A 15,398-nucleotide genomic window follows, 5' to 3' on the forward strand; every position below is an offset into this window, starting at 1 on the left:
TGTGCCATTGTCATGCTGAGGAATTTATCATTTGTTAAAAAAGCTGCATCTGGGACTGAGTTTTAAGCCTCTGTGTTCAAGTATTTCCTACTTGATGACTCATGGAGTTGGTAATGAGCATGACTGAGAGCAGCTTTGCTTTGTGGCTTATTACTCTGGTGTTTCCAAGATTGCTCTGCTCTACCCTGTGAGCTAGGGCTGAGGTGGGCATTCCAGGGCTGAGGTGGGCATTCCAGAGAGCTGTCCCAAGAGCAGTTTCTCCAGCAGCCAAAGCCTGGGCTCTGAGTTCATCCTCCCCCATAGCTCATCCCAAATTCCAACTCCAGATGTGCTCAGGCCCTGCACAGGTGCCTCTTCCAGCAGCCAAAGTGTATGATATAAATTAATGCCCTTGGGCCTGGTGAGGTCCCACCTCTCTGCAGTGAATTGTGGAGACATTTTTAGCCTTGACTTAGTACTGAGGGCCTGCAGAGATGTCCCTGTGTCAGGCAGTCTCGCTGCAGCAGTGGTGCAGGGTGAGGAGGAGCCTCTCCCAGCAGGATGGGCAGAGCCTTGGCAGGGTTAGAGCTCGTGGGCTGAGATAAAACCAGTTAAGGGAAAGTAAAAGCAAAGCAAAACAGGATTAATTCCCTGCTTCCCAGCAGCAGGGGGGTGTTCAGCCAGGTCCCAGAAAGCCAGGCTCCAGCATGGGTAATGGTGACTTGGGAAGCCAAACACCATCACTCCCAACATCCTCCCCCTTCCTTCCTCCCCCAGCTTTACATGCTGAGCATGACATTCCATGGAATGTCCCACTTTTGCTGGGCAGGACTGAAGAGCAGCAAAGGCAACAGGAGCAGCCCCCTCCTCAGCACCAAGCTGAGACACGGCCCCCACCAACCACAGGATCTCTGCCCCAACCAGCACAAGCACAAGATACTTACTTGTGCCTCTTTTTTTTAGCATCTGTGGCAGATTTTTTTTTTTGAGAAAACATGATTGCAGGGCATGGTCTCTGGTGGGTGCTCAGGACTTGGTATCACAGCATCCAAGAGGGGAATGCAAACGTGTTCTGCTGCTGGGAACAGAGCTTGACATCCCAAAAGAACTAGAAACCAGACACCCCAAAGGAAAACAGGAGGATATCATTTATAGATGTAAAATATTTTTATTTGTAAATGCTGATCTTCTAAATCTGTTTCCACAAATTCCAAAACCCATAACACTCTGTATACTTCAAAAAATTCTTCTTTTTTTTGTGTTGTTTTTGTTGTTTTGTTTTTTTTTGCCAACATTAGATACTATTATACAGAACAGAAAAAAAAAAACTGTAGGACAAATACTGGTAGGATGTTGGAATATTGTACAAGAGAAGAAAAATATTCAAGAAACAATTTCATACAGCTATTTATCAAGAGAAAAATATATACAATTGATTTATTCTGTAAGATAAAAATACATCATGCCATATACATTACAAGTTCAGAACTGTATTACTGAATATACCAACAGTTTACAGTCCACTTTCATTGTGCACACAAAAAAAAAAACTTCATTTTTTAAAAAATTTTTATTTAGCCTGTGAAGTGTCAGTACCAGAATTTTAAAGTACAAAATAAAAAGCTAACCTGGTTCAAAATGCTGATTAAATTTCTACAAGCAAACACAAAACAGTGTTTATTTTTTTTTTAAAGAAATGTAAACAAAAAAACAATCCATACAAACACATCTTTAAATTACATTTTCCAAAACCCTATTGCCAGAGTCCTGCAGCTGCAAGCACATTACACCTAATTTTTTTTCCTTGTTTTCCTTTTAAGAAGGCTATTGTATCAGACTTAAGCTTCAACTACATGATTCTATGCTGTTTACATGATTTAATGTAGGCTGAACAGTCACCTAATCTTGACTATTTTTTGCTGAAGAAAAAAACCCAACAATGTCCAGCCTCTATTTTGGGTGGTTTTAGCAGTTATTCACAGTTATCACAAATTGTAAGCACAAAAAAACCCAAAAAAACAAAAAAAAAAACCTGACTTAAGAAATAGGGATGCAACAATATAATACAAATAAAATTAATCTAAGTCACCCAAACATCTACAAAAGTTGAGAGTTGTAATATACAGGCCCTTTCCCAGGCTTAAGGTTTACTTAAAAAAAATTCTGAGAAGACCACAGTTGAGACTGCTTGGAACATAAAAACCCTTCTCTCTTGAAACTGAGATTTTGGTTACTCTGTGTCTGGAATTGCATGGCTGTTAATGCAGGAGATCATATTGGAACATCCCTATTGATGGTTGAGAATAAGCACCCGAACTGCTGCAGAGTCTGGTAGCATTTGGTCAATAACTATTTTTATACTGTATTTTTTTATTTTTATTTTTTCTCAAAATATTTACACTTTTGTACAAAGTAACAGAGTTTGTTAGTTCTGCAGGTAACAGCAGCAGCTTGGCTTTCTTCTAACTTTTCTTTTTAAAAATAGCTTCATTCACTTATTCAATAATAAATACAAAAAGGTTCTCTTATTTTACAGAAATCAAAAACTACAATAAACTGACTCATGGAATCAAGTATTTAAATGTATTTTAGTGCAAGTTATTTTTTCCCTTAGCTCTATCCCTAAGGAAGTCATTTCAGTACATTCCTTGTTCAGTGGTGTCTACTTTTATTTAAAATTCTTCTTTAATTAGAGGGCCTGCCCCTTTATCAAATAAGGCTGTGGCCAGCACTTTGGACTTCTCCCTTTCGCTGGTGATTTCAGTCTTACATTCATATGTGCCCCCCTGCACCCCTGCAGGGGCCACCAGTTCTTTGCCCCAGTTCAACAGTTTCTCCTTAGTGAGCTCAAAAACAAAAGTGCTGGACCTTTTCTGTTCATTCCATTTAACCTCCACCTGGCTGGAAAGTTCGCTCCGGATTTTGCCGACTTGCTCCTGGTGCTTGTTTTGTTGGGTTGTTTCTTTTCTTTTTTAAATACTTGAGTAGAAATCTGTACTTCCAGAAGTGATTATTTTTGTGTTTCCCCTCCCCCCCCTTTCAAAAAAGGCAACAATTTTCCATCGACAAAATCAAAATGTGAATCACTTCTACCTCGGGACAAGCAACCCTCAAAGACAGCAAGGAATGCCTTCTAGTTCATCCACTTTCGGCAGTTGACAGCTCCACAGTGACATGGAATCTTGTGCTGGTCGTCTTCAAAATCAAACTTATAGTCATAGCAAAGCTGGAGGAAGATGAAGGAGAAGGGTTATGGCACAACCAGGATTTACCTACCCCCGGTTTCAGCAGCAAAATACACCAGAGGTTGCACTGTTGGGAACTGGGAAGATTTGAAAGGAAAGATGGGGAGGGAAGAGCCACTCTCCCCCACCCCAGCACAAACAGGTTGTGCTGCTGGCTGTGGAAATCGCCAAGTATCCAGAAGTAAATGCAGGTAGCAACAGGTAAGTAAAGGCAAGGGAGAGCACCCTACCTCCTCCCCCTTCTGGATTCTCCTGCTGGAGCTAATGATAATTTTGTGTCCTCTCTCAAAAGTGACCACCTCAGCCACACAGTTCGGTGCACACGAATGGTTGATGTACCTGTGAAAACAGAGGTGGGAAAAGGTAACCTCGTAAGGAGGCGCATCCCTGGAGGCAAATCTAAGCCAAACCTTAGGAGGACCTTAGCTCCAGGGGTGCACTGACTTTCCAGATAAAATTATATTACTCTGTACTTGTTCCTTTACCTAGAAAATGTCAAAAAGAATCAAGAGTTAACAAAGTTTCCATTCTTTCCTCCTGTCTGCCATGAAACTCAGATGAGCAAAGCTAATGCACAAGATGACATTATTTCAGTGGAATAGTCTGAAGGCTGAATGTACCAGCTCAGAGAATAAAAAACATGGAGAGGATCCCAAACTTGAGCCCCTCACAAACAGCCCCAGGCCAGGGAAGGTGGATGAGGCCCCAGGAGGAGGTATGGGATCTCTCCAGAGCCACCCACCTGGCAGGACCTCCTGTCAGGGTAGCATCGATGACGTGGTCATTGTCAATGCGGAACATGTAGACGCCGCGGTTCTGGAAAACAATTGGAAAAAAGACTCTTATAGATTTGACAGAATTGCCAATTCACAAAAGGAAGGAGCAACATGGGTCACCTCCACGTGTCCTCCTGCGTTCAGGATCAGCCCCTGCCCATGGGCTCTCGAGGGAAAGGGTGAGTGTCATACTGCCCTTCCCCTCCCTGCTGTGCCAGGGAACGGGTGGGTCATAAACAGGGATCTCTGGAGAGTTATTATTTCCCCAACAGCTGCTGTGCTGCCTTTCGCCTCAGGTCTTGAAATGCTTCCCAAAAGTTTCCTAACTGGTGCAATACCACAGAGATACACGTTGAAGAAGTTCTCATGAAACACTGTGGTCCAGACATCTGTCAAGAGCTCTCCCTTTGGCCTCTGGGACAGAGGGTGTGTGTTACCTCCCCCTGGCCAGGAGGGTGCTGTGAGATTTATTAAGCATTTAAATGCTCTGATCCTTTCTTAAGAAACACTGTCAACTCCCCTGGTTGTATTTTTAGCCTACTGCTTTTATAGCACAGCAGAAAACAGAAATCAGGGGGCCTGAATTCATGCAGCAGAACAGCACTGGTGTGTTACATGAACATCTGAAAGGGGAAAGAAAACAGTCAAAACACATCACCCATACCTGAGATTCATAAAGCTTCTCCTTCCTGTTTGCTACCTCATTCCGGATAATAGTTCCGATATACTCAATGACCATGGTGTGCTTCTCAATGTCTCTAGCAGCATATAAGCCCAGGCCCTGCAGAAAATATGTTGCAATTTACAATTCTGTCATAAATTTACATTCCTCACCGTGTGCCTGCAGAAAATCATGTGGGAAGTAAACTGCCCAGAAAGAACCAAGCAGCACAGATAAGTAACTGTTCTAACAGCCCAGATGCAGAACCCAGCTTTACATTAAATTTTTAAGGTTGAAGAAAACATACGTGGCTTCTGTTGGGGTGAGAACGTTTCTCTTACAGCTCTGACACCTGCCTGTGTAAAGATTATAAATTCACTGACAAGGGAAGTGGCCCTTAGGAAAACAGAGAAACCTACTAGGAACACAGCAGCACAGAGAAGTCCAACCTAAAATACAGACCCGTGTTCATACACGGCAAGATTCATTACAAAGCTTTAGGAAAACAGGCTGTGCAGCAAATCACCAACAAACACATAAAGCAACAAGTTTATTATTATAAACAGACAAGCACTGAACTGTTCATGCCAGCCTCGTAGCACTTTACTTGGTCTGAGCATGTCACACTGCCACTGCTTATTTGTATTTTTGTTAAGTTTTAGAGAAATAGCCTAAAAAACACAAACCCAAAAATTGAATTAATTTTTTCTAGAATACTATAAAAAATGAGAATATTTCAGGTATTTACAATAATTTAAAAATAAATCTTAATATCATAGAGTCATATAATAGAATCATAGAATGGTTTGGGTTGGAAGGGACCTTAAAGATCATCTAGATCCAACTCCCCTGCATGGGCAGGGACACCTCCCACCAGACCAGGTTGTTCAGAGCCCCATCCAGCCTAACCTTGAACACTTCCAGGGATGGGGCAGCCACAGCTTCTCTGGGCAGCCTGTTCCAGGGTCTCACCACCCTCACAGGAAAGATTTTCTTCCTAATACCGAGCCTGAATCTCCCCTCTGTATCTATTTTATAGCTATAAATCTCTGGAAGTGATTTGCCATACAAGAATTGCCAATTCTGGGATGAGACTCGAAGGAATTTTGTGAGAACTTTAGTTAAAATTTTTAATATAAATATATATATAAAATAAATAAATAAATAAATAAATATATAACATACAGACAAAATACAACGTTTTCTCAAAATGGATAGAAAAGTAAGTGTAAGTAGACTTTTTAAATGCACGTTTCCTGAGCTGAGCCCTGACCTGGATGCGGGAGCGAGCGAGATAGACGTTGGACTTCCATTCCGTTTTCATTTTGCGGTACTGAGAGGACTTGGAGTGGACGAACTGCTTGCTGTACGGCGCGTTCAGCTCCCCCGTGACTGTGCTCTGAAAGGACTTCGATGTGCTGGTGCTGTTCAAGGTGTGAGGCCTGTAGGAATTGGGCATGTAACGGGAAAGAATACAAGGAAAACTGAAGATTTCTCTGAAAACAGCCTGGAAACCCATTAAAAAAAAAAAACAACCCCCTTGTAGACGCACAGACACTGAAAGCCAGCTAGCGGAGACGACAAAGCAGTGCCTTTGGTTTGGGCATGCACATACACAGCCAAGGACAACAGGGTTTGTAAGCAGCAGACGAAAGCACAAATAACCCTAAGCAGCCTATAAACCCTGGGCTGTACTATGTGAAATTAAAACAAAATACCTTAACACAAACCTCTTGACATGGGTACTCATTTTAGGCTCGGCACGGGCACAGCCCGTGGGGTTGATGGCAAGAGGGAGTTCCATTAAGGGGTTTCGGCCGTAGCGGAAAGTGTAGTTCTCACAGGCCTCAACCCCTGGCAGCTGCACAGAAACAGACAAGAAAACAGAAATCCAAGTAATTATACATGCAGAGTGTGTAACGAAACATTTACTTTTCCACACTTTGTCCTGGTTCCATTCTCATGGGTACATCCAACAATTTGGGGCGATCCAGCAAGATCTGGGGAGGTTTGGGTTGGATATTGGGGAATATTTCTTCACTGACATGAGGGGTGAGGCATTGGAATGGGCTGCCTGGTGGGGGGGTGGTGGAGGCACCATCCCTGGAGGTGCTCAAAAAATCGGGGGACAGGGTGTTTCAGGAGATGGTTTAGTGGTCACGGAGGTGTAGAGCAGATGGTTGGACTTGAAGGGCTCTTCCAACCTTACTGGTCCTATGATTCTAACCGGGATGGTGAAGACTCACCGATTCGGCAATTCTGGCCACTGCAGAGACTGTCAAACCAAAGAGGTCTTCACCCTTCAGATAGCCAGGAAATAGCTGGAGCATCTCAGATTCTTTCCTAACAGAAGCAACGGGCTCCAAGATTTTATCCCACACACCTACACAACCATATGGGAAAGAATTATAGTGATCAAAATAAAAAATAAAAGTCTGTCGTACTGGTTTTAAAAGGAATGCCTGAGGACATCATGAGCCAGAAACCAAACATGAAAAAGCATTTTGTTGTTGGTTGCACACACAAACAGGCTTGTGTTTAAAATGTGGAGAACTATTTGGTGAGTTGATACTTTGTCCTGAACAAACCCCAAACAAGCACATTTTTCCTGTGCCCTTGATTCTCAGGAATGAAGCATTCAGAACTGGAAACTTTCATTCCCGTGACAACAATAACACAAGTTTTCCTGAGAAAACCTGCACAAAGTAGAATCTTCTGAAGATAAACTGTATCTGGTATTCCCATTGATTGGTTATGGCCAGCACTAAGGTGTAGGTGGGTGATTCCCCTGGCAGTGGTTTGGCTGCCCAGAGGGAGGCTGAGCACATCAGCACCTGCAGCACAAAGGGGTTAAGACCCAGAGCATTACAAGGATCAACCTGGTCAGCTCAACTGGCTATCACTGAATAACTTAAAATCTTCAGTTAATCTAAAGATAACTGAGTAATGATATTGTAGTTAAAGAGTCACTTTTTGTGAAAGGAAACCTCCCTAACATCCCTACTATTTTAATTCATTTTTGATACTCAAACTTGGGTCTCCTCTGTGAAGCTGGAACAAGTCTTCCTTGCAGCTTAAACCATTTCTTCAGAGGTGTCCCCAGTCTCCACAGTGTGATACTAAAAATGGGCCCTGGAAGCTCATGATCAATGTTACATCAGAACAGTGTCTGGAACAGCTATTTGAAACATTTACTGTCTCACAAGTACCAGCAGTAAGACAACAAAACAGCAAACCCACAGCACTCAGGGTCTTGGTTCACAAAATGTACCTTTTGGTGTTGTGTCAGTAAGGACCAGATCTTCGTGGCCTTGCTCCACAACCTTGATGACAAATAAGGGGAGCCCGTCCTTCTCCTCGATGGAGCAGAGGTAGCGGCAGCGTCTGTTCGCGTATCTCATGCTCCAGTACAACCGGCTGGCCTCGTAGCCCACGGGGAAGAGTGCTTTGGAGGAGTGGAAGGCCTGCATCTGCTGTGGCAGCAGCTGACCAACTGCATGGAAAATCAGGCTTCCCACACGGAAAGTGTGGTCACGTTCTCCCCGCTGGACGATGCTGGCGATCTGCCGCACTTCGTCACGCTGAACGTAGACCCTCCTGAAGACTGCAAAGTAGCTAAGTTCCTGCTCATGAGTTCCCTTTGGTTTGTGCATGGGGCAAAGCATGGTCTTGTCTTTAAAAAACATGCATTGTGCTTTAATGGCACAGGTAAAGTGATAAATATTGGTGCACCTTAACCTGTGACAACCGCTGGTGGCACCCATTTTGTGACAAAACATGCATTTCATTTGCAAGCCTCTTCGCAGGGCTAGTTCCACGTTTATTAAGGCACCAGCTTGTGTCTCATAGACTTCTGTAGACCAAAGAGCACAGTTCAAATGGACCCAAAGGTCTAAATCCAGGTTAAGAAGCCTTGCTGGCCCATCAGTTAATCCATCACCTTCCTCATGACAGAAGCAACATTTCCTGTAGTCTTTAGGCACAGGATCTGGTTTAAGGGTTGTGCCCAGTTTTTTAAGAAATTCATCTATTTCTTCTTCACAAGGAGGTTTGAATGATCCTTTAGGAATCACGATCTGAATGCTCCACTTTTTCCATTTCATTCCCTTCCATTTCTTACTTGGAGGCCGACAGTCCTCAAGGCTACTGTGTATTGCTTTTAACCTCGGTTTTAGCTTCACCGTTACCTTCAGCTCATCCGGTTTTGCCTCCACCTTGGCTGCTTCAAATGCAGGGGGGAACATGATGGGAGGCGAGGGTGGTGGAGAAACTTTTTCCTGGAGCTGAGGCAGACAGTGGACGTCCAAAGTGGAGATGTTGTTGCTGTACTGGTGGAATGCTTTAGGTGGCCTCTCCTTCATCGGCGACTGTGGCAAAGACGGAACCGATTCCTGGTAAATCAACAGAAAACTCTTTGAGAAAAAAAATCCCAACCTGTTAACCAGTTATTGTCTCTTGAAAAGCACTGTCAGGGCAGCATGGAAGAGGCTACTGAGCATGCATAAAATCATGATGGAGCAAGAGAGAAAGATGGGCATTACCCTGACCCGTGCTGTCACACTTGTGCCAGGATATGGAGCAAAGAAGTTCTCCCAGTCAGCCTAGAACGTGGTGCCCTTTGATACAGAAGAGGAAGCACAAATAATCCTTCGTCCAGGTCTTGAATTAAAACTTATTCAATTGCCCTAAATGAGCTACTTTAACAGATTTAGTTCTTAGGTATTCTTAGAAAGTTTTGTGACAACATGAAATAACTTGAAAATACGGGTCACGGAATTAATGTAAAGAGTAAGAATCTCGTTATTTGGTAGAAAGGAAAGATTTAGAATTAATGCCACATATTTTTCCTGGAAATAAGTGAGAAGGAAATTCCTGCAGGGCTCTAAATTAGCTACACCTGAGGACTCAATCAATCAGTAAACAAGAATTATAGCTGCAGAGATTTGTTTCAAAAAAGGAGAGAAAACAAGAACAACAAAGGAAGTCTGGATTAAAAAGTGCTTCATGTGGTTTGTATGATGAATCTTGAAAGAGTAAATGAAAGGACCATGAAGCTTAACATGATATTTAATTAACTTAATTTGTACATGCTGATGTACCTGTGCAGAAATGCTACCTTGCTTAAACACTAGTGAAAATGAGCTACGTGGGACACTAAATGTGGATGTACACACATCTATATTCTCCTCCAGGGCTTTTATAAATTATGTTTTCTTCTGAAAAAGTAAGTGGGATGCATTTGAAGGAAGGCTGTCAATTCTACAACAAATACAGGCCTTGAAGAAAGCATTAATTAGGTAATGCTGGAAGCACATGGCCTGTTCTGTCCACTGGTTTAGGCGAAAAAAGGTACATTTGAACTTGAAAAAGTAGAGGCCAAGCTAGTTGTAAAAATACTCAAAAGTTTATCTATGAGAAAACAAACTTAGCAGGATCTTTTAGTCTTGAATAAAGAATATAACTTTTAACAATTAAATGAACAGAGATAAATTTAAGTTATTTTCCTTTGAAATTGAATGAACCTGGACATAGCAGGAGATAATGCCCTGTGAGGAAGTGCTGAGTTCCTCTCAGCTGGTATAAACCCCTTGCAGTGACTGTAGATAAAGTACAGCACAATATTTGGCACCACCTGAGAAAAATCATCTAATTCCACCTTCAGTTGAACAAATTTCTTAAAATTTCTTTCTTGAGTTACTAGAACCTCTTTTTCCTTGTTGCTGTTAGTTAGCAAGCTCTTTACTAGTGTTTTGGTAACTAGTGCTTTAAAATCACAGCTTTGCCCAAATAAAGTAAGAGAAAAAGATTGTATTTTCCCAGTTACTCTGAATAAATAAAAGCCTTTTTGTAAACTTGCTGTTCAGTTACTTTTTTGAACAGTGGGCTTTGTTTTTTTCCTGCATAAGGCAAATCAAAATGCAGAATAAAGCCCTTCAGGATGAACCTATGGTTTTCTACAATGCCCAGAGAACTTAAATTACTACTTTTTTGAGACTCAATCTTCAAAGCCTGTGAGGACAGCAAAAGGTGGTGACTGTTCTGCCATGCATCTCTGTCAGACACAAAGTTTTGCAAGTATGAATTTTACTTCATGCTGCTGGTTCAGATATAGAGCCCAATATAGAGCCATTCATTTATAAACCTCTAAAATGAAGTGCAAACTTCCCCCTCACCCCCTTCCTGTTCTTTAAAAAATAGCTGCAATAATTTCTGCTCAGCAGGGTCTGCCAGCACTTGATACTTACTTTGTTCTCCGAGTTTTTTGCTTGCACAGCTGCTGAATAAAGAACAAAGCAGTTGTTGCTACAGAATACAACGTCCTTCATTTTATCAGAGCCTTCTTGGGAATCCTGGGAATCAAACATGGAAGATTATCAGAAATGTATCTAAATACCACTCTTCACATAATAAGTGTAATGAAACAAGGCCTCTAGTCTGGCTAGAAACTCAGTGTTTGTAGAACATTTGTGAAATAATGAGTGATGCTGTGATATAAATACTTGATTATTTGACAGACCTAACATTACCACCACCTACAGCCTCGTTCTTCAGTATTTCTTGTCTTTAACAGAAGTTTAAGGATAAAAATATCCTACACCATGCTCCCATCTGCTCTGTAGGCACACTTGCAAAGCAAAATCCATTTTCTTTTATCTTTAGATGGCAAAAGAACATCTCACTTCAGCCTAATCAAAGACAGATCACAGTGTTTTATCTACTGATCCATCTGCAAAACATTACTGGGAATTCAGTGCTTTTCTGACTATGTGAACCCATTACTTTTGTATCTAAAATGTGACTGTACACCTCTGTTACGTAATTACCTCAAACTCATTCAAAGACCAATGGTACTTTTTGAATGAATGACAGTTCCCAGTGCAAACACAAGAGGCTGAGACCGAAATCTGCTCAAAAAGAGAACAAGTATTCCTGCTCTTAAGAGTCAATTCCTGACGTGGCAATATGGTGCTGCCTTACAAATAAGATCTTGTTGAATTAAGGTCCCTGAAGTGGTCATGGAAAGAGGTTAGCAGGAGAATTTAGGAAGCTGCCATGTATGGAACCTATTTTATGAAATGTATTTTATATAAGTAACAACTTTGACACTTCCCATTTGTTCTGCAAATGTCCCATCCTGAATTAGAACACGTGGAAGGGAGACTAGAAAGAACCCTGGCCGTGTGATCAGTCAGCACGACAAGCTGTGCTCTCTGTTCTCTTTGTTTGCTCATTCACCATTACATGCAAGAAATTGTCCTTCCCCTGCAATACCTGCTTCAGGAAGGGCAGGTCTTTGAAGGACTTGCGCACACCACTGCCAAGAACCACAACCTTGCAGTGAGAGCACCAGCGGGGCCTCAGCGCGGAGCCTTCTGCCAGGTTCTGGCTGTGATCCTTATAGCCAGCAACACCTAGGAAGTGGACACATCTGTTAGAAGCTGTATCAGATTGCACCAAATTTATGAGCAGTCACAGTATTCTTCAGGGGTCTAGAGGAGTAGCATCCTGCTGGATAAGGCATGGAAGGCAAGTTTTAAACTACATCCTGATGGGGAAGTTGTTCAAACTAGACCCAAATCAGCTGTGCGAACAACGAGGCAAAACACATTCTTGTGTAAGAAAGAGTAACTAAACCAGCACAGGAACACAAGCTTAATAACTGTGCCAGGCTTTCCAGCATAGGAACAGTCTTTCTGAATGATGGATTTAAAATCACATTGGAGGAAAAAAAACTAATTATGTTGGATACTGCTGGAAGAAATACCTCACTGACAGTGATGTAGATAATGTGACAGAAATCAGAGATGGATCTGATTGAGTTATGGTTAAGACCAGGAGCAGGTTCACATGTACTGATCATGTAAGAAGAGAAAAATTTTATTTAGAATCATGTAATGGTTTGAGTTGGAAGGGACCTTAAAGATCATCTAGTTCCAACCCCCCTGCATGGGCAGGGATCACCTCCCACCAGACCAGGTTGCTCCAAGCCCCATCCAACCTGCCCTTGAACACTTCTCCAGGGATGGGGCTTCCACAACTTCCCTGGGCAACCTGTTCCAGTGCCTCATCACCCCCATAGTGAAGAATTTCCTCCTAAAGTCCAATCTAAATCTCCCCTTTTCAAGCTTTATCCCATTACCCCTTGTCTTCTTACTACATGCCCCAGTACACAAGAATAAATTATTTTTAATTCTGGAGCATGAATGTATAAGGCTGAAATGCATTAACACTGACTCAGTTTGGTATTGAAAACTGGGAAGGGTTAATGCCCACTCACCATTGCTGTTTGCAGGAAATGGCACATGAGGTTGCTTCAGTCCATAAGACCCTACGATCCTGGCAGGTCCCACGGATCCTGCCTGAGGACCCTGCAGCAGAACATGTTGCCTGTACTCCATTGATGGGTTCACTCTGTGACTGCTGGTGGCTGCCATGGAAGATGGGATGTCTGGAGCGTTACTGACTTCGTAACTGTTGGGAATTCTGACATGGAGCAGGTTGGAGAATGCTGCTACAACACTACTGATGTTCTGAAAACAATAATAAAAACACACCTTTGTTTTTATCAGACAGGCAGCAAGACAGCAGCAATGGATATTATTAAGCTGCTTTATTGTACCATCTATAAACCCTTCAGATTCACTATCTGTAAAATATATTAACTACTGTTGTATTTTATGTATGTAACACAAGCTTATTTCTCTTACCTCAGCAGCTGTGGGATGTAAAGTAATGGCTACAGAGATAAGGCCAGATTTAGGACCATTCTGGGATGGCCCAACCTGAGAGGCAAAGAAGCCAGAACCAGGTAACGCTCCTGAACCGGGTTCTGATTTTATATAATTCCTTTTGGCTTCTGAACCTGAAAATGAAATGAAATACACCCAGTTAATCCTACACGCACATGAATGCAAAACCAGCCCCAACACCAAAAAGCCAAGTTCTAACTGATTGCTGTGCTGCAGACTCACCTTTTCCAGTACTGCTAGGTAGGATGGGAATGATGGGAGATGGTACAGGTTCTGGGTTCTCCTCCTTGACAACTGACAAGTCTGGATACCTGCTAATTTCCATTCCCACCACACTTTCAGGAGAGGAAGAAGGAACAAAGCTGTCAGGAGTGTCCCTGTCCTCACAGTTATCTTGAACCCTGGAACAAAACCCAAAAAGGCTGTTTTGGAAACCTTTTGGAAATGGTCTAAAAAATCTTTGGTAAGCCAAAGCTACAAATCATGACAGGAAACCATCACAAAGTTGCTCCTTGCTACTAGTCATGGAACAGAATCCTGTAGTGGGACATTACTTCTGGGTGTCTCCATACATCATTGCACATGGGGGTTTCCTGGGAAAGATACACAACTTAAAACAGAGTCACTAACAAAACCCAGGCTCCAATACAGAACTGTCTGTTCCCCTAGGCTCCATCTACCTGTGTAAAAAATTAGCATTTACAATTTAAACTTTCTGGTTTAAGTATATTCACTGGTCCATTCCTCATCATCATCACAGGCTTCAGTGCTTCAAAGCCACCCAACTTTTGGTTAAGTAAGTGAAAGGGAGGCAAAAAGGAAGAACTTTGCAGGGAGACTCATGTTCTAGGCAAGCATTTCTCACACAGGAAGAGAAGCTGAGTAGACCTGGGGAGTTTTCAGGCTGTCTGACACTTGCACAGCACTGCTGTCTGGTGCAGGAGGCATGTACTATCATGGTACAACAGTACCATGTTGCTCCAGGAAAATTATCTGTTTATACAGTTTTCTTCCACTTCTAAGACAGCAAAGGAATGACTTCTGAAGGATTTAACAGGGTCTAGAGTCCAGCAGTGGCAGAAATCCCCTATTTCACCATGTTGCTCTCTACATGGGAATACTAATAATTAACTGGCACAAATAATCCCATTACATTTTCTGCACTGCGTGGCTGTGCACAATGGATTTTGTTTCTTCACAATCTCATCTCCTATTGAAAGATCACAGAATCTGCTCCAAATACGTGTTTGAAGATGTGAAGGAAAAATTACCTTAACTCCTCCTGATTGTTGTGAGGTGGTGTTGGAAGAGAAGCAGGAACATCGACAGTTTTAGGGCCCTGAGCCATTGCCCTTGCTAATAAATCATCTTGTGGTCTGAAAGGCAACTGGAACTGCTTTGGTCCCAGAGCTTTGGTAACTGAAAACAGAAATGTACAGCAGAGAAAAGTACAGCACAATCAGACATCTGCACAGCTCTTCCATTGATAAGCATTCTGGGTACTGGGGTATTGGTGGCTCCCTGACACAACCAAGGCATCACAGCAGGCACTAACACCACTCTCACCCACTTGCAGCTCAGAAAATTTTGACTGCTCATGATTTATCTCCATATTTACAAAAACCTGCATATTTTGAGGAAAAAGGGCTCAAAAGGCTTCTAAGTGTGCCGTCTGCTAGTGCGAGAGGATTTTTATTTTACTTAACAAAAATTAATTAACTTTGCAAAAGAAAGGACGAGGGCTGGATTTTAAGGATTTTAGTCACTGAACAGTCCTTATGAAAAGGCAGTATAAAGTGTTATTTATAAGAAAAAAATTTTAATTGACCAAATTACAACCATATGAAAATACATACAAAGCCTGATACAGTCTGGATAGACTGCTTTTGAGCTCTCAACTAACTGCTTAGGCATTTGTACTGGACATTAAAAAGAATGTTAAGGTTTTCTTTTAATTTCTTAGGAGGGCTTCTACCTCTCCACACGT

At 42.2% G+C, this 15,398-nt stretch overlaps 1 protein-coding gene across 11 annotated transcripts in view; it reads right to left on the bottom strand.

Moving 5' to 3' along the window:
- Positions 1-1,127: 1,127 nt before the first annotated feature.
- Positions 1,128-15,398, bottom strand: part of KMT2C (lysine methyltransferase 2C) — a 195,650-nt gene continuing 181,379 nt past the window's right edge. For 10 of the 11 annotated variants that reach the window (XM_051611813.1, XM_051611821.1, XM_051611823.1 and 7 more), the window contains 14 exons: positions 14,683-14,830; positions 13,634-13,812; positions 13,370-13,524; positions 12,940-13,192; positions 11,934-12,073; positions 10,907-11,011; positions 7,933-9,052; positions 6,908-7,044; positions 6,380-6,522; positions 5,935-6,103; positions 4,665-4,781; positions 3,967-4,040; positions 3,455-3,563; positions 1,128-3,205 (listed from right to left, as the gene is read on the bottom strand). In XM_051611813.1, coding sequence (XP_051467773.1) covers positions 3,113-3,205; positions 3,455-3,563; positions 3,967-4,040; positions 4,665-4,781; positions 5,935-6,103; positions 6,380-6,522; positions 6,908-7,044; positions 7,933-9,052; positions 10,907-11,011; positions 11,934-12,073; positions 12,940-13,192; positions 13,370-13,524; positions 13,634-13,812; positions 14,683-14,830 — 2,942 coding nt within the window. In that variant the 3' untranslated portion in view covers positions 1,128-3,112. The remainder of the gene's footprint in view (positions 3,206-3,454; positions 3,564-3,966; positions 4,041-4,664; positions 4,782-5,934; positions 6,104-6,379; positions 6,523-6,907; positions 7,045-7,932; positions 9,053-10,906; positions 11,012-11,933; positions 12,074-12,939; positions 13,193-13,369; positions 13,525-13,633; positions 13,813-14,682; positions 14,831-15,398) is intronic. The other variant, XM_051611816.1, reaches the window with a different exon arrangement.

The sequence above is a fragment of the Apus apus genome, chromosome 2 (assembly GCF_020740795.1).
Source record: "Apus apus isolate bApuApu2 chromosome 2, bApuApu2.pri.cur, whole genome shotgun sequence".
Taxonomy (NCBI): Eukaryota; Metazoa; Chordata; class Aves; order Apodiformes; family Apodidae; genus Apus; species Apus apus.